At 44.5% G+C, this 25,719-nt stretch overlaps 1 protein-coding gene across 8 annotated transcripts in view; it reads left to right on the forward strand.

Annotated features, from left to right (window-relative positions):
- LOC139368980 (pleckstrin homology domain-containing family A member 7-like) overlaps positions 1-25,719 on the forward strand; it is a 163,663-nt gene that overhangs the window by 71,385 nt on the left and 66,559 nt on the right. For all 8 annotated transcript variants that reach the window (XM_071108517.1, XM_071108524.1, XM_071108534.1 and 5 more), the window contains exon 4: positions 20,026-20,109. In XM_071108517.1, the coding sequence (XP_070964618.1) occupies positions 20,026-20,109 (84 nt within the window). The remainder of the gene's footprint in view (positions 1-20,025; positions 20,110-25,719) is intronic.

A 25,719-nucleotide genomic window follows, 5' to 3' on the forward strand; every position in this document is an offset into this window, starting at 1 on the left:
ACCGCACTCATCCCAATCACACAACGCCACAACGCTGTCTCTCTGCCATCAGTGTTTATGCTAATGTGAATATTTGTATTATCTCCAAGTGGGTTTAATGGAAGCGAATCAGGCACAGAAGCAGACTTCCAAAATGGCCGCGTTGATTTGTGCGTGGACAAGGGTCGAACAACCAGCTCTCTAATTTCCATAGCTATCGGAGAAAAGAGTTGTGCTCATCAGTGAACAAGTCCAACTCCAGAGGAAGTTTGAGTGATTGAGGAAACACCTCTTGATGTGAACTTGCTAGCGTGTTGAAGCTAACTTGGTTGATTGAGAAACTCTGCTTAAAGTAATAAAACTTGCCGAACTCATTTTAAGTTAACTTTACCAAGTGTTTTAAGTTAATTTCATCCCATGAAAAACTTAATGTAAGCACAAAGGCTTGACCTTGCTAAAATTTGGCAAGGAGAAATGATCTTGTTAAGTGAACTCAATTAAATGAACAAGATGAGCAAACCATGACCGGGCAATTTTTGTTTTTACTTGAGTAAACTTGACCTATCCTGATACTCACCTCCGTTACCTTGACCTTGTCTAACAACACTGTGTTTTGACACTGACACCCAGAGGGAAGTAGTGGTATAGTGTAAACTATAAATCACTCACACAAATGTTCACGCAATGTTAGCAGGCCTGTAATGTTAGCAGGCCTCTAATGTTAGCAGGCCTCTAATGTTAGCGCTGGAGCTGTAAGACCAGTTGTTTCCCTCTACATCCCAGTCGCACACATACACAAGTCGGTTCTCCTACAATATATTGCAGTTTAACAATGCGAATATGCAGTAGTACATCCGATTTGAATGCATTTTGGAATGTGCACGTGTTCTGAGACAGTGCCGACAGTTCAACAGAGGGTCAGGTCCAACCTGTTCATTGGAGGAGACGGTTGTCGTCTATTTCAGGCTAGCTACTGCCAAGCCTGGAGACAGCAAGAAAAGTCCAATGGGGTAACTATAGGTTAGGTCCCTGTACCCTCTCAATCCAGACCAAGTTTATAGTCTTTTTTATAGTCTTTATAGTCTACTCTAGCCAAGTTCCTTCCCGCTTCTTCCCGCTTCTTTCTTTCGTCTGTTTTGTAATCCACAATGTTTTGGTGACGAGACACACTTATTTTTTTTACCCTTATTTTACCAGGTAAATTGACTGAACACATTCTCATTTACAGCAATGACCTGGGGAATAGTTAAAGGGGAGAGGAGGAGGAGGGAGGGGGGGGGGGATAAATTAGCCAATTGGAGGCTGGGGATGATTAGGTGACCATGATGGTACGAGGGCCAGAATGGGAATTTAGCCAGGGCACCGGGGTTAACACACTTCTGCTCTTACGATAAGTGCCATGGGATTTTTAGTGACCACAGAGATTCAGGACACCCATTTAACGTCCCATCTGAATGACTGCACACCACACAGGGCAATTTTCCTCAATCACTGCCCTGGGGCATTGGGATATTTTTTTTTAGACCAGAGGAACGAGTACCTCCTACTGGCCCTCCAACATCTGAGGCATATGTCACAAAGCCAGCTAGACATATTTGGGATTTTCTAAAGATGGCTATCTTCAGTTAGCTTCACAGTCCTATGAAGTTGGATACTGATTAATCACCTGTCATTAGACCGCAGACATACTTATTTGGTCTGTGAGTTTATACATAACCAACAACATTTTGGGGTCACGAGACACCCGGACTTCAGATCTCTTGCTTGTTTTGGTGGCGTCAACACACCGTTGATAAACATATCACACCAGCTAGACAATGGGAGTTGGAATACACAAACCTCTCATTGCAAAATGGCCGCCTCCGTGTCGGCGTGTTCCGCAATCAACAGCATGTTGCACGAGGTTGTCGCATCATAGCCAGCAGGCACTCCATGACAGGTGTGTCAGTGATGCCTATGCCCCGACTATGCCCGTTATCACTGGCATGGTGTCGATGCCAGGCTGCCACCAGAATTGAGTGCCCCCTTCCCCCTCTCTTGTGCTGGAGATGCCCTTGTTGTTCAGGGCCACGGTGAAACAGGAGAGTTGGGGGCGGGGGGGGGGCTGGCACTGGTTACAAGCTGGCCAAATAGATCAGGCTGCTGGGTTAGGGTTAGGCTGTGACGTCAAGCCCTCGGCTGAAAGCAATCCCACAAGTTATACTTCCTTTATCGAAAGGACAACAGAGGAGGTAGAGAAAATAGTAGAGGCTTGTTAGTTTGGTATAGAGAAGAATACGGAGGTTTGGGAACATGGCGAGATGAAGGCATACTGTGTGTGTGTACAGTACGTGCATGTGTTTGTGTTTGCGCGCACATTGCTATTGTGGACGAGAGCAGAGCAGAAGACGAATTTCCGTCGTAACAGATGGCCAAATAAAGTTTGAAATTGTGGATTCGTATGAAAGGAACAAACTCACCGTTAGCTTTTCCTGTTCTCGGCAACAAAGGCTTTTTGAAGTCACTGCCAAGACAATCTCATGATATTTATTTGAGGTGAACACCCAAGTACCTCTGAGGGGCCTAGTCCTAAAGGATTTGGAGTTCGCTGCAAAACAAATGCACAAAAATAGCACCTCAAATATGATATTTCAGAAGAGGCTTGTTACAGAGGATATGGTCAAATGGCCGTATAATGGCGCATGTGTAGCAGTCTAATGGCCCATGCTCATCCTGTGTGGTTAATAACCCTCATTAAAGTGATTTGTGTCGCCAGACACAGAGAGAATTCTACACACAGCCGGCCGACACTGATAAATGGGCCTACTTTCTCCATGTGCCAATACCCATAGCTTTCTCTGACGTTCCCATTCTGGTAGGCATCTGTAGACTTTAGTTTATCTCAATAGATCTGATTTTGTTTTATGGCATTTCAGCGTGCTCTGTATAAGGGGGACGTGATACCGTGGTAGTTTGGAGCAAGGCTACGTTGGGTCACTTGCCTCTCAGTGTACTGCCTCTCACAGTCGTAATGGGAAGCCAACGAGGGAGAAAGGGGGAACAGGAGAGCAAGGTGTGGGTCAGATAGTATTCCCCCGCATTCCCTCCTCCCTATGACAGGACCTAGCTACTGGGATAGCACATTAACCCCCCCCCCCTCCCCCTTCCCTCTAAACACAGGAATAGCTCACACACACCCACAGACCAGCAGAGTGAAAGCCGTAGCCATGTGGAAGCAGGTAAAAGAGTCCAGTTTGACAGTTAACTTTCATTTAACCATTTTAAAAAGCTCTGTGTTTTGTAAGTGCTCACCCTTCCAGCAATCTAGGGATGTAAGTGCTCACCCTTCCAGCAATCTAGGGAGAGTGAGAGGCAGAGAGAGAGAGGGGGCAAGGTAGAACTGAGCTATTGGGATACTGAGGCGACATTGACCGAGGGGGCAATGCACGAGCTATAGTAACTGCCTAGTGGTTCTGGCTCTAGGGAAACAAATGGAAGCAGCTCTGAAACGGCACTAGAACTGTAGTTACTGTCATAGTTCAGCTGAGGTGCTGTTTTTATTCGGAAGCTGTAGCAGCAAGTCACTTTGGTGAGCTTGGGCTTTGCTTGGATATTAGCCTACAATACTGTAATTAATGATCTGTTGCGATAGTACAGCCAGGTGTGCACGTGCTAGCTTTAGCTGGGATTTGATTGAGATTTTAAAGAGATAAAGAGCTAGAGTTCTCATTTAGCTGATAAAAAATGTAATTGTGGAAGAGGGAATGGCTTTAGTGAGCTTAACTGTGAAATAAAGTTGACACTTGCTTTACTAGGATGCAGAGTAACCTTATAACTTTTCTTGGAGGTGTGTAGGTTTTATAGTTTTGGTAAATGTTGTACATAGGGCTGTGAAGATAATGGAATTGTGGGTTCATTGTAATGCAAATGGTAATAATGGGGCTACTAACTAACTGTGCTATTTTGTGTTTTTTTTGTTGCAATTGTTTAACTTATTTTGTACATAAGGTTGCTGCTACCGTCTCCTATGACCGAACATAGCTTCTGGATATCAGAACAGCAATTACTCACCTCAAACAAAGATTTTCTTCTTTAATGAGTCTGACGCGAAGGATATACGGTTTCACCGAGTCAGGGCTGAACGACGACATGGATAATATTCATTTGGCTGGGTTTTCCGTGTATCGACAGAACAGCTATGTCTGGTAAGACGAGGGGTGGGGGTGTGCGTCTATTTATCAGTAACAGCTGGTGTGCAAAGTCTAATATTAAGGAAGTCTTCGAGGTATTCCTCGCCTGAGGCAGAGGTTGTTCATGATAAGCTGTAGACCACACTATCTACCATGAGTGTTGATCTAAATTTTTCGTAGCCGTCTATTTACCATGACAAACCGATGCTGGCACTAAGACCGCACTCAACAAGCTGTATAAGCCATAAGCAAACAAGAAAATGTTCATCTAGGAGCGGTCCTCCTAGTGGCCGGGGACTTTAGTGCAGGCAAACTTAAATCCGCTTTACCTAATTTCTACCAGCATGTCACATGTGCAACCAGAGGGGAAAAAAACTCTAGACCACCACAGAGACAGATACTTAAGCTCTTCCCTACCCTCCATTTGGCAAATCTGACCATAATTCTATCCTCCTGATTCCTGCTTTACAACCAAAAACTAAAGCAGGAAGTACCAGTGACTCGCTCAATATGGAAGTGGTTAGATGACGCGGATGCTACGCAACAGGACTGTTTTGCTAGAACAGACTGGAATATGTTCCAGGATTTATCCACTGGCATTGAGGAGTATACCACCTCAGTCACCGGCTTCATCAATAAGTGCATTGATGATGTCGTCCCCACAGTGACCGTACGTGTATATATCTCAACAAGAAGGCATGGATTACAGGCAGCATCCGCACCGAGCTTCAGGCTAGAGCTGCCGCTTTCAAGGAGTGGGACAGTAATCCGGACGCTTATAAGAAATCTCACTATGCCCTGAAATGAACCATTAAACAAGCAAAGCGTCAATACAGGACTAAGATTGAATCCTACTACACCGGCTCTGAAGCTCGTCGGATGTCGCAGGGCTGGCAAACTATTACAGACTACAAAGGGAAACCCAGCTGTGACCTGCCCAGTGTGATCATGCTCTCGGTAGCCGATGTGAGCGAGACCTTTAAACGGGTCAACATTCACAAGGCCGCAGGGCCAGACGGATTACCAGGACGTGTACCCAGAGCATGTACAGAACTTTGAGATATTAGCTGATGTACAAAGGGCTATATAAATAAATTTGATTTGATGTGCGGACCAACTGGCAAGCGTCTTCACTGATATTTTCAACCTCTCCCTAACCGAGTCTAATATCCACATGTTTATTATCTGTGCATAGTCACTTTACCCCAACCTACATGACTAACCTGTACCTCCACACACAGCCTCGTTATTTTACTGTTTCTTTTCATTTTTTACTTTAGTTAGTAAATATTTTCTTAACCCTATTTAAAAAAAACAATTATTGGTTAACGGCTTGTAAGTTAGCATTTCACGGTAAGGTGAAACACCTGCTCTATTCGGCACTTTTGATTTGATTAAACTTATTTTATTTTTAGTTAAAAATGTTTACCTTGCGAAATTCATCTTTTGAAATTGACATACCAAAAGTAATACAACACAGCTTTGGTGACACCCCTATCGTAAAAACAAATGATTTGACAGCTTTGAACTTTTGAAAAATCATTTTACGAGCAGAGTGGAACTTATGGGCTATTACTGCAATTTGACAAACTATACAGAAATATAAAGTTGAATGCCCCTTCACCTAAAATGAATGTATTACGAAAAAAATGTTAATCTACATTTATTGTCCATAATTGTCGCTGTTATACAATAATTGTGCCAGCCCATATCATGCGACTTGAAAGGAGTTGAGATGCATTCCTTACGTTAGTTGTAGGTGTAGTTAGTCGTACTGTACTGTAGTTGTACTGCCTAGTTGGACTGTATATTTTGCTGTATTGCAGTTTCTTGTAGCTATATTAAAGTGATGGATTGAAATTGTGCAATTATGCCCTTTTTTTCTACTTACCCAGAGTCAAATGAATACAGTACCAGTCAATAATGTGTACACACCTACTCATTTCAGGGTTTTTCTGTATTTTTTTAAAACTATTTTCTACATTGTAGAATAATAGTGAAGATATCAGAACTATGAAATAACACATAGGGAATCATGTAGTAACCTAAAAAGTGTTAAACAAATCAAAATATATTTTATATTTGAGATTTTTTAAAGTAGCCACCCTTTGCCTTCATGACAGCTTTGCACACTCTTGGCATTCTCTCAGCCAGCTTCATGAGGTAGTAACCTGGAATGCATTTAAATTAACAGGTGTGCCTTGTTCATTTGTGTTATTTATTTCCTTATCAATGCGTTTGAGACAATCAGTTGTGTTGTGACAAGGTAGGGGTGGTATACAGAAGATAGCCCTATTTGGTAAAATACCAAGTCCATATTATGGCAAGAACAGCTCAAATAAGCAAAGAGAAACGTCAGTCAATCCGGACAATTTCAAGAACTTTGAACGTTTTTTCAGCTGCAGTTGCAAAAACCATCAAGCGCTATGATGAAACTGTCTCTCATGAGCACCGCCACAGGAAAGGAAGACCCAGAGTTACCTCTGCTGCAAAGGATTAGTTCATTCGAGTTACCAGCCTCAGATTGCAACCCAAATAAATGCATCACAGAGTTCAGGCAACAGACACATATCAACATCAACTGTTCAGAGGAGGCTGTGTGAGTCAGGCCTTCATGGTCAAATTGCAAAGAAACCACTACTAAAAGGACACTGCCGTGTCTTTGTGAGACGCAAAGTAGGTGATCAGATGATCTCCACGTGTGGTTCCCACCGTGAAGCATGGAGGAGGAGGTGTGATTGTGTGGGGGTGCTTTGCTGGTCACACTGTCAGTGATTTATTTTAACCAGCATGGCTACCACAGCATTCTGCAGCAATACGCCATCCCATCTGGTTTTCACTTAGTCTCACTATCATTTTCAACAGGATAATGACCCAAAAAACACCTCCAGGCTGTGTAAGGGCTGTTTGACCAAGAAGGAGAGTGATTGAGTGCTGCATCAGATGACCTGGCCTCCACAATCACCTGGCCTCAAACTAATTGAGACGTTTTGGGATGAGTTGGACTGCAGAGTGAAAGGAAAAGCAGCCAACAAGTGCTCAGCATATGTGGGAACTCCTTCAAGACTGTTGGAAAAGCATTCCTCATGAAGCTGGTTGAGAGAATGCCAAGAGTGTGCAAAGCTGTCATCAAGGCAAAGAGGTTGCTACTTTTGAAGAATCACACTTTTTTTTTTTGTTGCTTACCACATGATTCCATACGTGTTATTTAATAGTGTTGATGTCTTCACTATTATTCTACAATGTAGAAAATACAAAAAAAAGAAAACAAAACCTTGATTGAGAAGGTGCGTCCAAACGTTTTACTGGTGCTGTATCTCTGTGTGCGGTTTGAACGTAGTTTCTGGAGCCATCGCTAACTAGCGTTAGCGCAATGATGACGTATACAGGAGCCGCTAGCATGCTGAGGTGCCTACTTACTGTAGTGATGCCTTTTTTAATGTGATGAAAAGGCCAACATATATACCTGCCTGCTGCTGTTGCTAGCCTGGCTCCCACTGTATTTGACTTAGGGGTGGCAGCGTAGCCTAGTGGTTAGAGCGTTGGACTAGTAAACGGAAGGTTGCAAGTTCGAATCCCCTGAGCTGACAAGGTCGTTCTGTCGTTCTGCTCCTGAACCAGACCGTTAACCCACTGTTCTTAGGCTGTCATTGAAAATAAGAACTTGTTCTTGACTGACTTGCCTAGTTAAAAAAAGTTGTAAAAATCCGTGGCAGGGTTGTGTGTGTGTGTGTGTGTGTGTGTGATTGTGTGCACGTTCACTTGTACGTGTACATGCAGTTTTACGTGTGTGTTGTAGGCTACATGTGTGTACATGCTGTATGTGGTGTGCGTGTGATGGTTGTGTGTGGAGGCTTGTATATCCAGTCCTAACTACCCGCCTCTTGAAATCAATCTGTGCCTTTTTAACAATAGTTCAAAGTCTGCGTTGAAACAGTTTTCTTTTGGAGGAGAGTGCTGGTGTTCCGAGTTCTCAACTTCTGATGACACCGGAGCCTCTTCATCTCTTTAACAAAAGCCAGCATGTGGGATGGAAGGATAATTATTAGCTGTATTATTCAGAGCCTACATAGCAGCTCCTCTCAAAGGGCTACTTTAAATGTCTGTCTTTGCCACCACGTACGCAGACACCCACATCGCATTACACACGCCAACGTATACACACACACACACACACACACTGATACCCACATTGCATTACACACGCCAACTTATATATATATATATATATATATATATATATATATATACACACACACACTGATACCCATACAAACAAATGCCACACACGCATACACACGTATACATGGACAGACAGACTCATGCGCGCGCACACTCACACACCCAGACGTCTCCGCACTTTGAATGGGAATGACCTCGCTCTGTCCCTCAGAATGCACCAACAACCGCCCTCCTTTCTCTCCCTCCCTCCCCTCCCTCCGTCCCTACATCTGTCCTCCGCCCTGCATTTCAAACACATTTCATCTGGAAACCTTTAAATAGACCTGACCTTTTTGACTGAACACACACACACCCACTCACCAAATAGATGTTTTGAAGCAATCTGTCTTGCTCAGCGCGCAGCTCTCGCAAACCTGCCAGCTGTCTCACGCCAGTAGATACGGAGACAAATGTCTCCACTTAGGATTGGATGAGACGTCAGTGAGGAGAGGAGGCTGCATCCCGAAAGGTACCCTGTTCCCTATTTAGTGCATACATTTTTACCAGGACCATATGGGCACTTGTCAAAAGTAATGCACTATTAAGGGAATAAGGTGCCATTTGTGACGTAACCTGCTGTTCAAAGCCAACATATTTAGCCTTTGATACGCTACATTACCAAATGTATGTGGACACCTACTCGTCAAACATCTCATGGCAAAATCATGGGATTAATTCATATGGAGTTGGTCCCCCCACTCTTCTTGGAATGCTTTCCACTAGATATTGTAACATTGCTTTTAGGACTTGCTTCCATTCAGCCACGAGTATTCGTGAGGTCGGTCACTGATGTTGGGCGATTAGGCCTGGCTCGCAGTAGGGGTTCCAATTCATCCCAAAGGCATTCGATGTGGTTGAGGTCAGGGCCCTGTGCTGGCCAGTCAAGTTCTTCCACACCGAGCTGACAAACCAATTCTGTATGGTCCTCGCTTTGTGCACAGGGGCATTGTCATGCTGAAACAGGAAAGATCCTTCCCCAAACTGTTGCCACAAAGTAGGAAGTGCAGAATCGTCTAGAATGTCATTGTATGCTGTAGCATTAAGATTTCCCTTCACTGGAACTAAGGGGCCTAGCCCAAACCATGAAAAACAGCCCCAGACCATTATTTATCCTCCACCAAACGTTACAGTTGTCACTATACCTTGGGGCAGGTAATGTTCTCCTGGCATCCGCCAAACCCAGATTAGTTTGTCGGCCTGCCAGATGGTGAAGCGTGATTCATCACTCCAGAGAATGCATTTCCAGTGCTCCAGAGTCCAATGGCGGCAAGCTTTACACCACTTCAGCCGACCCTTGGCATTGCGCATGGTGATCTTAGGCTTGTGTGCGGTTGCTCGGCCACAAAAAAACATTTTATGAAGGTCCTGACACAGTTATTGTGTTGATGTTGCTTCCAGAGGCAGTTTGGAACTCGGTAGTCAGTGTTGCAACCGAGGACAGACGTGCTAAGCGCTTCAGCACTCTGCGGTCACTTCTCACTAAAAGACACATGACAGCCCGCTTGGAGTTTGCCAAAAGGCACCTAAAGACTCAGACCATGAAAAACAAGATTCTCTGGTCTGATAAAACCAAGATTGAAAGCTTTGGCCTGAATGGCAAGCATCACTTTTGGAGTAAACCTAGCACCATCCCCACGGTGAAGCATGGAGGTTGCGGAGACTAGTCAGAATCAAGGAAAAGATTAATGGAGCAAAGTACAGAGAGATCCTTGATGATATCTTGCTCCAGAGCGCTCAGAACCTCAGACTGGGGTGAAGGTTCACCATCCAACAGGACAACGACCCTAAGCACACAGCCAAGCCAATGCAGGAGTGGCTTCGGGACAGGTCTCTGAATGTCCAGCCAGAGCCCGGACTTGAACCCATACAGCAATGCTCTCCATTCAACCTGACAGAGCCTGAGAGGATCTGAAGAGAAGAATGGGAGAAACTCGCCAAATACAGGTGTGCCAAGCTTGTAGCGTTTTATCAAATAAGACTCAAGGCTGTAATCTCTGCCAAAGGTGCTTCAAAAAAGTACTGAGTGAAGGGTCTGAATATTTATGTAAATGTGAAATTTCAGTTTTTTTATTATTTATTTATATAAAATAGCCAAAAAAATCTACAAACATGTTTTTGCTTTGTCATTATGGGGTATTGTGTGTAGATTGATGAGGGAGAAAAAAACAAGGCTGTCGGCTTTCACTCCTCTCTCTCTCTCTCTCGGAGGACCTGAGCCCTAGGACCATGCCTCAGGACTACCTGGCCTGATGACTCCTTGCTGTCCCCAGTCCACCTGGCCGTGCTGCTGCTCCAGTTTGATTTGATTTAACGTTAAAAAAAATGGGATAATAAGTCACAATACTTTCCGAATGAAGGGAGGGGGGGGTGTAGAGTTGAAGTCGGAAGTTTACATACAATTAGGTTGGAGTCATTAAAACTTGTTTTTCAACCACAACACAAATTTCTTGTTTAAAAACGATAGTTTTGGCAAGTCGGTTAGGACATCTACTTTTGTGCATGACACAAGTAATTTTTCCAACAATTGTTTACAGACAGGTCATATCACTTATAATTCACTGTATCACAATTCCAGTTGGTCAGAAGTTGACATACACTAAGTTGACTGTGCCTTTAAACAGCTTGGACAATTCCAGAAAATGATGTCATGGCTTTAGAAGCTTCTGTTAGGCTAATTGACATCATTTGAGTCAATTGGAGGTGTACCTGTGGATGTATTTCAAGGCCTACCTTCAAACTCGGTGCCTCTTTGCTTGACATCATGGAAAAATCAAATGAAATCAGCCAAGACCTCAGAAAAAAATGGTAGACCTCCACAAGTCTGGTTCATCCTTGGGAGCAATTTCCAAACGCCTGAAGGTACCACGTTCATCTCTACAAACAATAGTATGCAAGTATAAACACCATGGGACCACGCAGCCGTCATACCACTCAGGAACGAGACGTGTTCTGTCTCTTAGAGATGAACGTACTTTGGTGCGAAAAGTGCAAATCATACCCAGAACAACAGCAAAGGACCTTGTGAAGAGGCTGGAGGAAACAGGTACAAAAGTATCTATATCCACAGTAAATTGACATAACCTGAAAGGCCGCTCAGCAACGAAGAAGCCACTGCTACAAAACTGCCATAAAAAAGCCAGACTACGGTTTGCAACTGCACATGGGAACAAAGATCGTACTTTTTGGAGAAATGTTCTCTGGTCTGATGAAACAAAAATAGAACTGTTTGGCCATAATGACCATTGTTCTGTTTGGAGGGACAAGTGGGAGGCTTGCAAGCCGAAGAACACTGAAGCACGGGGGTTGGCAGCATCATGGGTTGGGGGTGCTTTGCTGCAGGAGGGACTAGTGCACTTCACAAAATAGATGGCATCACGAGGATGGAAAATTATGTGGATATATTGAAGCAACATCTCAAGACATCAGTCAGGAAGTTAAAGCTTGGTCGCAAATGGGTCTTCCAAATGCACAGTGACCCCAAGCATACTTCCAAAGTCGTGGCTAAATGGCTTAAGGACAACAAAGTCAAGGTATTGGAGTGGTCATCACAAAGCCCTGACCTCAATCCTATAGAAAATTTGTGGGCAGAACTGAAAAAGCATGTGCGAGCAAGGAGGCCTACAAACCTGACTCAGTTACATTAGCTCTGTCAGGAGGAATGGTGCAAAATTATCCAAACCTATTGCGGGAAGCTTGTGGAAGACTAACTGAAACATTTGACCCAAGTTAAACAATTTAAAGGCAATGCTACCAAATACTAATTGAGTGTATGTAAACTTCTGACCCACTGGGAATGTGATGAAAGAAATAAAAGTTGAAATAAATAAATCCTATTATTCTGACATTTCACATTCTTAAAATAAAGTGGTGATCCTAACTGACCTAAGACAGGGAATTTTTACTTCGATTAAATGTCAGGAATTGTGAAAAACTGAGTTTAAATGTATGAGGCTAACGCGTAATGTAAACTTCCGACAGAGAAATGGACAGTGGTTAATTTATTACGGGCCTGTATTCAGTCTTGTAGGAGTGCTGGTTTAGGATCAGTTTTGCCTTTTTAAATCTTATTGAACTTACGGACAGGGGGGACTTTTTCCTAGATCAGTATTCTTACTCTGTAACGCTTTGTGAATACGGGCCCTTCTTTTCTTCTCTGTAATTTCATCATGAGAAAATGGGCGAATGGAATAAGACTTTATCAACAGGCATTTGCACAATGTTGTCCAGTCAATCTTCATCTCGCATCACTAATGACACCAGAGCCTCTTATCTGCATGTGTAGGAACTTAAAGCAGAGAGCCGCCAGACAGAGAGCAGTGTGCAGCATGGCCTGCGTCCCAAATGCCACCCTATTCAGTGCACTGCTTGAGTTCACAGTTCTGCTTGAACCATGCACTGAAGCATTTTCACAGGTTGACACTTGTGAGCTTTTTAGCCTCTCTCTCACTCAGTGATAGTGGTTTTGATATAGGAGAAAGCTGGTTTCTCAGAGGGAAATGCATACTGTACTGGATGAGAAAAAAGGAAACTGTTTTAAGCCAAGGCCTATTGTAGGCGTATTTTAAGAAAAGTGTGTGTGTGTGTGCGCGTGCGTGCGAACAATAACAGCCCTTTGCTGCTGTCCTGACAGGACTCGATACAGAGCCCCTGACAGAACACAGCACTTCAATAGCACCGCTAACCAAACAACACAGCAGCCTGCTTTTACAGTAAATACACACACTCGGGAGGCTTGAATTAAGTCTGAAATGGGAGCAGGTTAGGAGAATGTAGGTTAAATACTGGTTTTCGGTTGTGTTAGTTATAGGGATGTGACAAAGGGAGAGAAAAAAAATTACATACAAAAAATGCTTAAAATTTCATGTGAATTCACATGGCAGCTGTGCTGCTGTCAACCGTCTCACAGTGCGTCACTTTCAGATAGTACAGGGACAATGCTTAACCATCATTGCTGTACCTCAATTCCATCTCGCAAAGTTTGGATTTCCTTCTCATTTACAGTTTAAGTCGAAAGTTTACATACACCTTAGCCGAGTACATTTAAACTCAGTTTTTCACAATTCCTGACATTTATTCCGAGTACAAATTCCCTGTCTTTGGTCAGTTAGGATCACCACTTTATTTTAAGAATGTGAAATGTCAGAATAATAGTAGAGTGATTTATTTCAGCTTTTATTTCTTTCATCACGTTCCCAGTGGGTCATAAGTTTACATACACTCAATTCGTATTTGGTAGCATTGCCTTTAAATTGTTTAACTTGGGTAAAATGTTTCGGGTAGCCTTCCACAAGCTTCCCACAATAAGTTGGGTGAATTTTGGCCCATTCCTCCTGACAGAGCTGGTGTAACTGAGTCAGGTTTGTAGACCTCCTTGCTCACACCCATTTGCAACCAAGCTTTAGCTTACTGACTGATGTCTTGAGATGTTGCTTCAATATATCCACATAATTTTCCATTCTCATGATGCCATCTATTTTGTGAAGTGCACCAGTCCCTCCTGCAGCAAAGCACTCCCACGACATGATGCTGCCACCCGTGTGCTTCACAGTTGGGATGGTGTTCTTCAGCTTGCAAGCCTTCCCCTTTTTCCCACCAAACATAACGATGGTCATTATGGCTAAAGAATTCCATTTTTGTTTCATCAGACCAGAGGACAATTCTCCAAAAAGTACAATCTTTGTCCCCATGTGCAGTGGCAAACCGTAGTCTGGCTTTTTTATGGCTGTTTTGGAGCAGTGGCTTCTTCCTTGCTGAGCGGCCTTTTAGGTTAAGTCAATATAGGACTCGTTTTACTGTGGATATAGATACTTTTGGACCTGTTTCCTCCAGCATCTTCACAAGGTCCTTTGCTGTTGTTCTGGGATTGACTTGCACTTTTCGCACCAAAGTATGTTCATCTCTAGGAGACAGAATGTCTGCTTCCTGAGCGGTATGACAGCTGTTTGGTCCCATGGTGTTTATACTTGCGTACTATTGTTTGTACAGATGAACGTGGTACCGTCAGGCGTTTGGAAATTGCTCCCAAGGATGAACCGGACTTGTGGAGGTCTACAATTGTTTTTCTGAGGTCTTGGCTGATTTTCTTTTGATATTCCCATGATGTCAAGCAGAGGCACTGAGTTTGAAGGTAGGCCTTGAAATACATCCACAGGTACACCTCCAATTGACTCAAATGATGTCAATTAGCCTAACAGAAGCTTCTAAAGCCATGATGACATTTTCTGGAATTTTCAAAGCTGTTTAAAGGCACAGTCAACTTAGTGTATGTAAACTTCTGACCCACTGCAATTGTGATACAGTGAATTATAAGTGAAATCTGTCTGTCAAGAATTGTTGGAATAATTACTTGTCATGCACAAATTAGATGTCCTAACCGACATGCCAAAACCTTAGTTCGTTAACAAGACATTTGTGGAGTGGTTGAAAAATGAGTTTTAATGACTCCAACCTTAGTGATTGTAAACTTCTGACTTCAACTGTAACTTCTCAGAGTATTGACATGCAGGACCGCTGCTGTCGCTTGATTTTCTCTGCCATTTTTACAACTGTTAACGATGATGACTTAGTGGAGGAGCGTCATCACAAAAATAAATGATTCCTCGACTCCTTTCATGCTGACTCCTGGTGTCTACTGAAATTTCTGAGTGTCAAGATTCGATTCCGCTAGGACTCCACTCCTAAGTTTCAGTATTTTTGGATTGGTGGAGAGTGATTTGTTGCCATACTTCCGAGAACACAAACACTTCCATCTTTCTTAGCGAGCTAGCGAGGGATGGAGAGCGACGGGAGGGGCACCGCATAGGCAAGTCGGCCACCAGGCAGACAGTCAGAACCGTGCACTAGGCCTGTCTATTGGCAGTCAAAACCTGTATCTTTCAATGAAATGCTGTATCTCGCAATTTCCTGGCTTGCAATGTCAAGCAACTTCCGTCAAGCAACTTCAGTCAAGCATGGCCTATCATCAATGAATAGGCTAGGATATTGAGATGAGCGAGATGCAACACTTCGCTCTCCCAGTCACACACAGTATCTGCGCAGGTGCACGCACGGGTTCGTTTCACGCTGTTCTGTACGGTAGCCAGGGCACCAAACAGGAGAAATTGAACTTTGCGCTGCAATGCTCTTAGTTGATGCGGAAATAGACTATGCTGTTTACGTTCTGCGTCTACATAAAGAAAAACATTGTTTTTCTGTTATGGATTTTACTTAACAATAAGGATCTCAATTTTGTTTAAACGTTCACACCACTACTTAGTGAGCAGCGCTTGCTGATGTTAGATGGAGACACTACTACTACTACTACTACTACTACTACTACCACTACCACTACCACTACTACTACTACTACTACTACTACTACTACTACTACTACTACAAATAAACACATGCCTTTGCACACACACACATTCTAAGAGGTTAAGTCATCTGCACTGGGATGGGGTGGGCATAGTAGCCAAGTAACCAACATTTGTTTACATTAATGTTTACCTCCCTTGATGTGCCAATCAAGACTTGAGTGTCCTTATGTACCTCCTCAGCACTGTAGGTAGATACCACACCGTACATGGAGAGGGATGAGCTCAGCGCTAAAGCCAGTGTGGAATGGGTTATTTCTCTCACCATGCGGGGTGGTTTTTGAGAGAAAGCAGACATTTTTTCTTAGAGGGATGTTATCTGTTATGACGCTTTACCTGTGTCTCTGTTTAGGTACTCCCACAACATGTTCAAAGCCAGATAATAAGAGTTAACATTTATCTAGTCTTACTTAATACCCCAAACCAGAAACGAACAGAAACAACCCAAAATACCAAACAGCTGCCCATTAAAAAATACCAGAAACACCCAGAAACTACTCCAAACAGCTACCCCCAAAATACCAGAAACAACCGAAAATAGCTACCCTCAAAATACTGGAAAGTCCTCGAAACAACCCCAAAATATCCAAATCAATTGTTCATTGGTCGCCTACATAGGTTTGCAGATGTTATCTCAGGTGCAGCGAAATGTTTGTTCCCAGCAGTGCAGTAATATCTAACATCTCACAGCATGATGCTGCCACCACCATGCTTCACTGTCCTCCAGATGTGACGTTTGGCATCCAGGCCAAACAGTTCAATCTTTGTTTCATCAGACCAGACAATCTTGTCGCTCATGGTCAGAGTCCAAGAGGGCTGTCGTATGCCTTTTACTGAAGAGTGACTTCCGTCTGGCCGCTCTACCATAAAGGCCTGATTGGTGGAGTGCTGCAGAGATGGTTGTCCTTCTGGAATGTTCTACCAGCTCCACAGAGGAACTCTGGAGCTCTGTCAAAGTGACCATCGGGTTCTTGGTCACTTCCCTGACCAAGGCCTTTCTTCCCAGATTGCTCAGTTTGGCCAGGTGGCCAGTTCTAGAAAGAATGATGGAGGCCACTGTGTTCTTGGGGACCTTCAACGCTGCAAAAATGTTATGGTACACTTTATGCTTCGACACAATCCTGTCTCTGAGCTCTACGGACAATTTCATTAACCTCATGGCTTGGTTTTTGCTCTGACATGCACTGTCAACTGTGGGACCTTATCACATAGACGGTAATGTGCATTTTTACAAATCATGTCCAATCAATTGAATTTACCACAGGTGGACTCCAAGTTGTAGAAACATCTCAAGGATGATCAATGCAAACAGGATGCACCTGAGCCCAGTTTCGAGTTTCATAGTAAAAGGTTTTCTGTTTTATTTTGAATACATTTGCAAAATGTATTTAAAAAAAAAATTAAAAAAAAATGTTTTCGTGTTGTCATTATGGGGTGTTGTGAGTAGATTGTGGAGGAAATTGTTTATTTAATCTATTTTAGAATAAGGCTGTAACAAAATGTGGAAAAAGTTCAGGGTTGTTTTAAGCGTCCTGATTAGAGTCCCGCTCCTTGAAAGCGGCAGCTCTAGCCTTTAGCTCGGTGTGGATGTTTCCTTTCATCCATGGCTTCTGGTTGGGATATGTACATACTGTGGGGACGATGTTGTCAATGCACTTATTGATGAATCTGGTAACTGAGGAGGCATACTCCTCAATGCCATTGGATGAATCACAGAACATATTCCAGTCTGTTCTAGCAAAACGTGCTAGCAAAAGTTCCTGTAGCGTAGCATCCGTGTCATCTGACCACTTCCGTATAGATTGAGTCACTGGTACTTCCTGCTTTAGTTTTTGGTTGTAAGCAGGAATCCGGAGGATAGAATCATATTTGCCAAATGGAGGGCGAGGGAAAGCTTGTATGCTTCTCTGTGTGTGGAGTAAAGGTGGTCTAGATTGTTTTTCCCCCTCTGGTTGCAGATATGGGCCCTGAGACTGGCACTGGTTGTTTACAAGTAATACACTGAGGTCATCCCAAATCGTTGCAACATTACATTTGCTGTTGAATTTGATGGGGATCTGTGACCACGTCACCATTGTCGCTCATGGCTGACAAATACTGTGGAGGGTGGGTGCTACTGCCATCCCCCTGGACAGCACTATTGCTAAATGACTATAAAATGATTAATTCCTGTTCAGCCAATATCGCTAATACTTATGTTTATTTGCATAGACAGCAGTACAGACTTTTCTAAGATAATTGTCTATGCTAAGGTAGACCCTCTGGTTGCAGATATGTCTCCTGAGACTCGTATCTAGAGCATAGTGCGTATTTTCCTGTGTGAAACATAACTCTGCTTGCATCCCAAATGGCACCCTATTCCATATTTAGTGCATTAATTTTGGTGCCATTTGGGATGCAGCCTCTGTCAAGACAACTAACAGCACAGCAGCCTCTTCAGACGTCCCTGTGTGTATTGGACCAGAGTGCTTTTTTCCCTTCCTTAACCAGGAAGTGAGCTCTCAGCTGTCACTCCACATCAGCTCCGACAGGGACAGGAACAGGGACGGCAGCAGCTCAACTACAGAGATTTGACGGAGGGAATATATTGGGAGGGTGTTGCGCGATGTGTGCCCTATAAAGGCTTGTTTTTAAGTCACTTGGACTGTGTCCCAAATGTCAACCTATTCCCTACATTGTGCACTACTTTTGCCCAGAGCTCTATTGGCACTGGTTCGAAAGTAGTGCACTATATAGGGCATGGGGTGCCATTTGGCATGCAGCCTTGGTGGTGTACGCAGGGCCTAACTGATTACATCCTAACCCCTGGAAGAAGAGGAATGGATTAGAGCGTCCTGGTACTCTGGGATATCTGGGGACGACGCGCTGCCTATCGTCAGCGATCTCCTTAAAGATCCAAATCTGCCTTTATGTTCTGAAAGGGACTGACTTAACCCACATAGCAAGCAACAACAAGACGTGTTGAAGACTTACTGAACTTAGTATGTATGTGTGATTGGCTTTGCGATATCAGAAGATGCTACACAAATGTCTTCCCTAGTTATTTTGAGATGTCAACACTCGCTGGTTCGGATCCCCCGAGTAGACTGGATGGTGGATCTGTTGATGTGCCCATGAGGGGGGCACTTCAGCCTGATTGCTCCTGTGTTCTGCTCTGGATGGGAGCTTCTGCTAAATGACTAAAATGTAATGTGAATGTCGAGCGGCTTCACTGCAGGTGGATTGAAATGTTTTTTTTTAAATTTATTAAAATAAAATAAAAAACTTCACTGATTCACTTAGCGTCAGTTACACTACGATTGATTTGTGTTTCATAAATGGAACACTTGTCATCAGCCTTATCGTATAGGCAGTCAACTTTGACCGTGACTTCGATTTTCCAACCCACCCTCACTCTGCAAGCTCCCACGAGACGAGTCGAATGTTGAAGACTGTATATAGTTGGAAAACATTGGGTGCCGTTTGCCTTTTCCAAAGCAAAGCGTTATTGACCAGCCCCCCTGCCTCCACTCCTCTTTGTTTATCCCCTTGGCAATGGCATTTACACCACTGATAGAGGGCCATGGCACCCTATTTCCTATGTAGTGCAGAAGTACATATCAGTAATAGCCTAGGGACGCAGGCCCCAGGTTGAAATCAATGGAGGCCTTGCCTGGCCTGGCCTGGCCTGACCTCGCTCTCGCTCTCTCGCTCTCGCTCTCTCGCTCTCTCTCTTTCGCTCTCTCTCTTTCGCTCTCTCTCTCTCTTTTGCTCTCTCTCTCTTTCGCTCTCTCTCTCTCTCTCTTTCGCTCTCTCTCTTTCTCTTTCGCTCTCTCTCTTTCGCTCTCTCTCTCTCTTTCGCTCTCTCTTTCGCTCTCTCTCTCTCTTTCGCGCTCTCTCTCTTTTGCTCTCTCTTTGTCTCTTTTTCTCTCTCTTTGTCTCTTTTGCTCTCTCTCCGTGTGTATGTGTGTGTGTGTGTGTGTGTTTGTGTGTGTGTCTGAAATTTAGTGCTGAGCCTGACACTTTAGGGCCAGATCATACGAGCTGTCCAGGACGGGGGCCACCGCCACCCCACACATTCTACACAGGCCTGAGAAAGTCGGGGGGGGTGAGACTAGGGGGTTATTTGGTGCTTGAAACCCACTACGCCCCTAGAGAATGATCCGCTTGTGTCTACATGTGAGCGGAAGGGGGTGAAAATCCAACGCAATGACCACCGACTGATTCGATAGCCAGGGATGCTAAATTTGTTCTACTGTTTTTTTTCCCCCTCTCTCCTCCTACCTCCATTCCCTCTCTCTTCTCCTCTGTTCCTCTCATAGCCATAACCAGAGGACCACGACGTTCCGGCACCCCGTGACGGGACAGGTGTCTCAGGAGAACGTTGGTTTTATCCTCCAAGAAATGTGAGTGACGAATCTACTTGTATCTACCCTTTGTGCGATGCATATCGCTGGAATGCTAGTTGGTAATGGTCAATAACAGACCTGTGGCCTCTCAGGAATGTCAATGGCGTACATCTATTTGTAACTACGAGTGTGCAAACCTCGAACACAGCCAATGTCGAGCTTAAGTATCTATATTCATGTGTATTCATTCAGCGTCTCAGACAAATATCAATCTTTAAAGTAAATCCAACTGTATTATTTCTAGACTAGATGGGAGCCTAGGAATTGTGGCGATGGCCAGATATGTCAAGGTATATGGAGCAAGGAAACAATCTATGGATGAATGGAATAGTGGTAAAAAGCCAGTACTGCTGGGAAAGCTGACATTTGGGAACGTTGGCTTTGTTGGAGTAAAGATATGTAGTTGTTGTTTGGTGTATACAGCATTGGGTGTGAAGTAAAAGGCAAAGCCAGTGTTGTTCAGAAACTGAGATTATGGAACAGTGGTACATTAACCCACATAGGATGTTCTTTCTCTCGGTCCCTTTAGGGATCATCAAGGTTGGAAGGGTGGACCATGTGCCCTCTCAAATGTCCAGGGACCTGGTCTCCAGATTCCACTCTACCCTTAGCTGGCCTCTACCAGGCCATCTTAACCCTGACTGTGTGAACCAAATGGCACACTGTCAGTACAGCTATGATTTACCACCCTAACTGCTCATGAGTTGTGACCTACAAACTCTGGTATATAAGTGTAGTGTTATAGGCGCATGATCTGCACATCTTGAAACCCCCAGTTTAGCTCAGAGTACTGGTGTGGGGTGTCACAACGCAACGCATCTGTCCATCTCTTGCTCTAATTTCTCTTTCTCTCTTTGCGTTCTTCTGTCTCTTCTCTCTTTTTTTTGTTGCTCTGCCCTCCGAAATTGTGTGCATGGAGATTCTGGAAAAATATGACCAGGTTTTTCTTAATTCCTGGTTGCATCATTCCCAGATGGAAGATACCCTCCCAGCTTATCCCCTCCAGATTCTGAGAATCTTCCGACCAGGATTTCTGAAAAACCTGTGAACTTCGGGAAAGGAGACGAGCACCATTGGTAGAACCTTGTAGTTGGTTTTACTGAAGATTTTCTATTATATTGATAAGATGGTCGAGCGACCGCTCTAACAACGGGGCGGCAAGTAGCCTAGTGGTTAGAGCGTTGGACTAGTAACCGGAAGGTTGCAAGATCGAATCCCCGAGCTGACAAGATAAAAATCTGTCGTTCTGCCCCTGAACAAGGCAGTTAACCCACTGTTCCTAGGCAGTCATTGAAAATAAGTATTGGTTCTTAACTGACTTGACTAGTTAATTAAAGGTAAAATAAATCAAATGAAACTTCTATTTGATCAAATAAGCCTCACATAGAAAATTTGCAATTCAATTTGACACTCATTAACCTCTACAAATGTTCCTCACTTCCTGGTTCCTCACTTCATGGTCTTATTTTTTGTGGACAGATTTTGGACAAGAGCCTCTTCCTCTCTCTCTTCGCCTCTTCCTCTCTCTCTTCGCCTCTTCCTCTCTCTCTTCGCCTCTTCCTCTCTCTCTTCGCCTCTTCCTCTCTCTCTTCGCCTCTTCCTCTCTCTCTTCGCCTCTTCCTCTCTCTCTTCGCCTCTTCCTCTCTCTCTCTCTTTGCCTCTTCCTCTCTCTCTCTCTCTTTGCCTCTTCCTCTCTCTCTCTCTTCGCCTCTTCCTCTCTCTCTCTCTTCGCCTCTTCCTCTCTCTCTCTCTTCGCCTCTTCCTCTCTCTCTCTCTTCGCCTCTTCCTCTCTCTCTCTCTCCGCCTCTTCCTCTCTGGTTGTAGCTTGTCAGAAGTCTTCAGTCGTCCTGTGCTCTAACCTTTAAATGGGGGACCAAATATGAGTGAATTTAGACTACCTTTGGTTAGAACAAAGTGCCATTTGTCCCCCTCCTGTGTCAGGGTCCAGCACTTTGGCCCAAGATGACACAGATTGGAATGGTTGTGCACAGTCATTCCATGAAAAAGATTTTGGATTTTGTTCCTCAACCCAAAACTACAGTGGACAAGCATGAGTTCACGCAGAACTTTCTTATTTCTTGAATATCTCATTGCATCTACACACTGCACTGGCTGCTCGTCAATGTAAAATCTAAACAGCTGTGGCGCAAATAACACGGACACCACACACTCGCCAGCGTGGAGCTCTGTTCTCTACCTCGCTCCATATCTCTCTCCAGTCTGTCTCACTTTCTCTCTCTGGTAGTCGCTCCATCTCTCTCGTTCCCTCTTCTAGCTCACTCTTGCTCTCTCCTTCTGTCTGGCGAGAACAGGAGAGCACATTCCCCTGCTATGTTCTGATGGATCCGTCTCATTAACGGCTACAGTATGTGGGCGTGGAGGCTTATTTGAGCCGCGCAGATAATGTGTCACGGCCACTCAGCATGCACACCCTCTATCTAGCACTGCATACAGAGGAACAGGCCAGAGGTGTGTGTCGGTGTGTGCGTTGTGTAATGAGTCTCAGTGCAGCTGTAGCCTTGAAAGCGTTTCGGGGGAACTAGGCAAGCTATAATGCCGCAGCCATGAGAATTGTGGGATACAATGTAGCCTAGCACTACCTGTAGTTTGGTGAGCGATTATAAAATCGGCGCATTCAACAAAAGTAGGTCAAACTACCACGTAGATCACAGGCGTTGCTCTGTCTGGCTCTACACTAGGGCTAGTCCAGGGTTTTCCGTCAGGAAAATGTGGCGCCGGACAATGTGACAGGGAGGATTTTAATTTGCCGGCCGTTTCAGAAATGTATTGGACCTATATACATTGGGTGCACAACCCATTAGGGCGACCACTCACGGTGCTCAGAATGACACATCACGTTTAGATTATGGTAATTCACCTTAACAGAACATGCAACTCATGTAATGAAGCAGCCAATAAAACCACATTTTCAAACATTTGCTAAAAAATCATTCCCGGGGAAACACCATTCTAAACAGAGCACCTGATTGCAGGTGACAGAGATGAACATCTCTGTTAGAGGGGAACTCTAAAGATGCAACCACTAGGATGGGTTGCTAATATGACCAGGACTGTTCCTTTGGCTTCTGGACAACGAAAGAAAGTTGATATGAAAACCAATAGAACAGGAGAGAAATGCTGGTTTCCTTCCCTACCGTTGCCTATGCACTTGAATGACGAATGGGAGGCGAGCTTCAATGACCATTTGAGAAATAAAAATAGTAGCTATTTAGGATATGACTGTGGCCGTATCTTGCTCCAGCATATAAAGCCAGCAGATCTGCATTGAGGCATTCAGGGACTGTTTGATTGAATGTGAGAATGGGCAAAACGAGTGACCTTAGCAACTTTGAGCGGGGTATGATCGTCGGTGCCAGGCGCCGGTCCCAGTGTCTCAGAAACGGCCGACCTACTGGGCTTTTCATGCACGACAGTGTCTAGCATTTACCGAGACTGGTGCGACAAACTAAACATCCAGTCAGCGGCAGTCCTGTGGGAGGAAACGGCTCATTGATGAAAGGTCGAAGGAGAATGGGAAGAATCAGGCAAGCTAATAGGTGGGCCGCAAACAATGGCGCAGTACAACAGTGGTGTGCTGAACAGCATCTCGGAACGTCCAACTCGTTGGTCTTTGAACACGTATGGGCTATTGCAGCAAACGACCACACCGGGTTCCACTCCTATCAACTAGAAACAAGACGAAGCGCTCCAGTGGGCACGCGATCACCAACACTGGACAATTGAGGAGTGGAAAAACATTGCCTGGTTCGACGAATCCCAGTTCCTGTTGCGTCATGCTGAGGGCAGTCAGGGTGTAAGCAGCATGAGTCCATGGACCCGTCCTGCTTGATGTCAACAGTACAGGCTGGTGGCGGTGGTGTAATGGTGTGGGGAATGTTTACCTGGCACACGTTAGGTCCCTTGATACCAATTGAGCAACGTTTCCTTCCTTGCCCTGAATAATTCAGGCTGTTCTGGAGGCAAAGGGGGGTATGACTCGGTACTAACAAACTGAGTGTAAAAGATGACAGCACAGACCCACAACATTTTAGGCTTAGTTCAATATGATGTGGAGACTGCTGATGAAGTGCAAATTACTTCACATAAGACATTCAAATCTGGACCTCGAAGCCAGTTCCACCGCTGATTTTTAATTCCTCGCCTCTAATCAAGGACTGATTTAGACCTGGGATGCCAGGTGTGTGCAATTAATCATCAGGTAGAAGCACAGAAAACCAGCAGGGATCTTGACCTCCGGGCTCAGACGCCTGGTATAGTCTTTAGATCACATATCCTTGTTCCAGCACTGCTTTTGATAGAGGCACCACCTAACAGATCACCATCAAAGCCAAGTTGAAACCTCATCTAAGGTCTTATAATATTGCCTTGGGGAGACTGGCGTCTAAAGGGAGACTGGCTGGGCCTCTCAGACCCAGGAGTGGCTAAAGTGTCTAGGCTTCACACTTTATAAGAGGCCACAGGTTTTTGCCTCTTATTTTTATATCAGGCTGGATTGGCGTCTCGTGTCCGTGTCAGGTCTGTCTGTCTGCCTGCCTGCCTACCTGCTTGTCCGTCTGTCTGCAACTTCTTCTCTCTCTTCTCTTTCTTTCAATCAGTCTATTGCCCCTCTCTCCGTATCTCAAACAGTTATTTGCAGATTCTTAACCTCTCTCTCTCTCTCCTCATTGCTATGGTATCTGGTGATGATGGGCAAAGCTACGCTAGCAATGTGATGACTCGCTCACAAGAGGGATCGCTGACTCGCCGGGCAGTGCAATGCTTTTGTTGACTGTCGCCATGGCAGCGACAGGGTGGATTTCAAACACCTGGACCACAGGCAGACAGGGAATGGGGAGGGAGAGCAGAGAGCGTGTTTCCACCTCCACAAGGCCTCACGCTGAGTATTTATACACACACTTGCTCTCTGGATAGGTCAGGAATGGGGTCGTGTGATGACTTTTTTTATGTGGCGATATTGTAATACTCCAGAACCAAAGAGGCATTTTGAAGCCGGTTGTCTCCTTTTAATGTGATGTTCCTTCTATACCTTCCCCTAAACTGCTCTGTACAATATCTATATCAGGTCCCCCAAACACACCAGAACATGAAAAAAACATTGCCACTGTCTGTCCTAATGACGTCCCCTGTTTGGGTGCACTACACTACACTACAAACGTGACCACAGTGGTTTTCTCCTTGCTGCACGTCAGTCTGGCCCTGAAGGGAGGCGGCAATGAGAGCCAAAGCCCAGGTCCTTTTATATCTGGTTATCATTTTCTATATTTGAAATTGCACCCTGGTTACTGTCGTTTCCTACTAGCTATTCTGGACTTTTGCTAAATAACCAGCTAACGAATTTTAAAAAAAGGTTTTGGAGGAAATGGCAACACCTTAGGGAAGTTGAAAATAAGCTACAACTTGTGGGAAAGAACATCCCCTTCAAGGCCCTTTATTCCAGGGTGACAACTCTCAGAAGGCCCAGAGTGATGATAATAACCAATGTGCTGAAAAGCTGGCTGTCGCTGCCTAGATTGCCTGGCAGAATGGCCCTTCGTAAGTGCCAGTCCTTGGCCTGTGTCCCAAATGGCGCCCTACTCCCCATGGCAC

This window comes from Oncorhynchus clarkii, chromosome 2 (genome assembly GCF_045791955.1).
Source record: "Oncorhynchus clarkii lewisi isolate Uvic-CL-2024 chromosome 2, UVic_Ocla_1.0, whole genome shotgun sequence".
Lineage (NCBI taxonomy): Eukaryota > Metazoa > Chordata > Actinopteri > Salmoniformes > Salmonidae > Oncorhynchus > Oncorhynchus clarkii.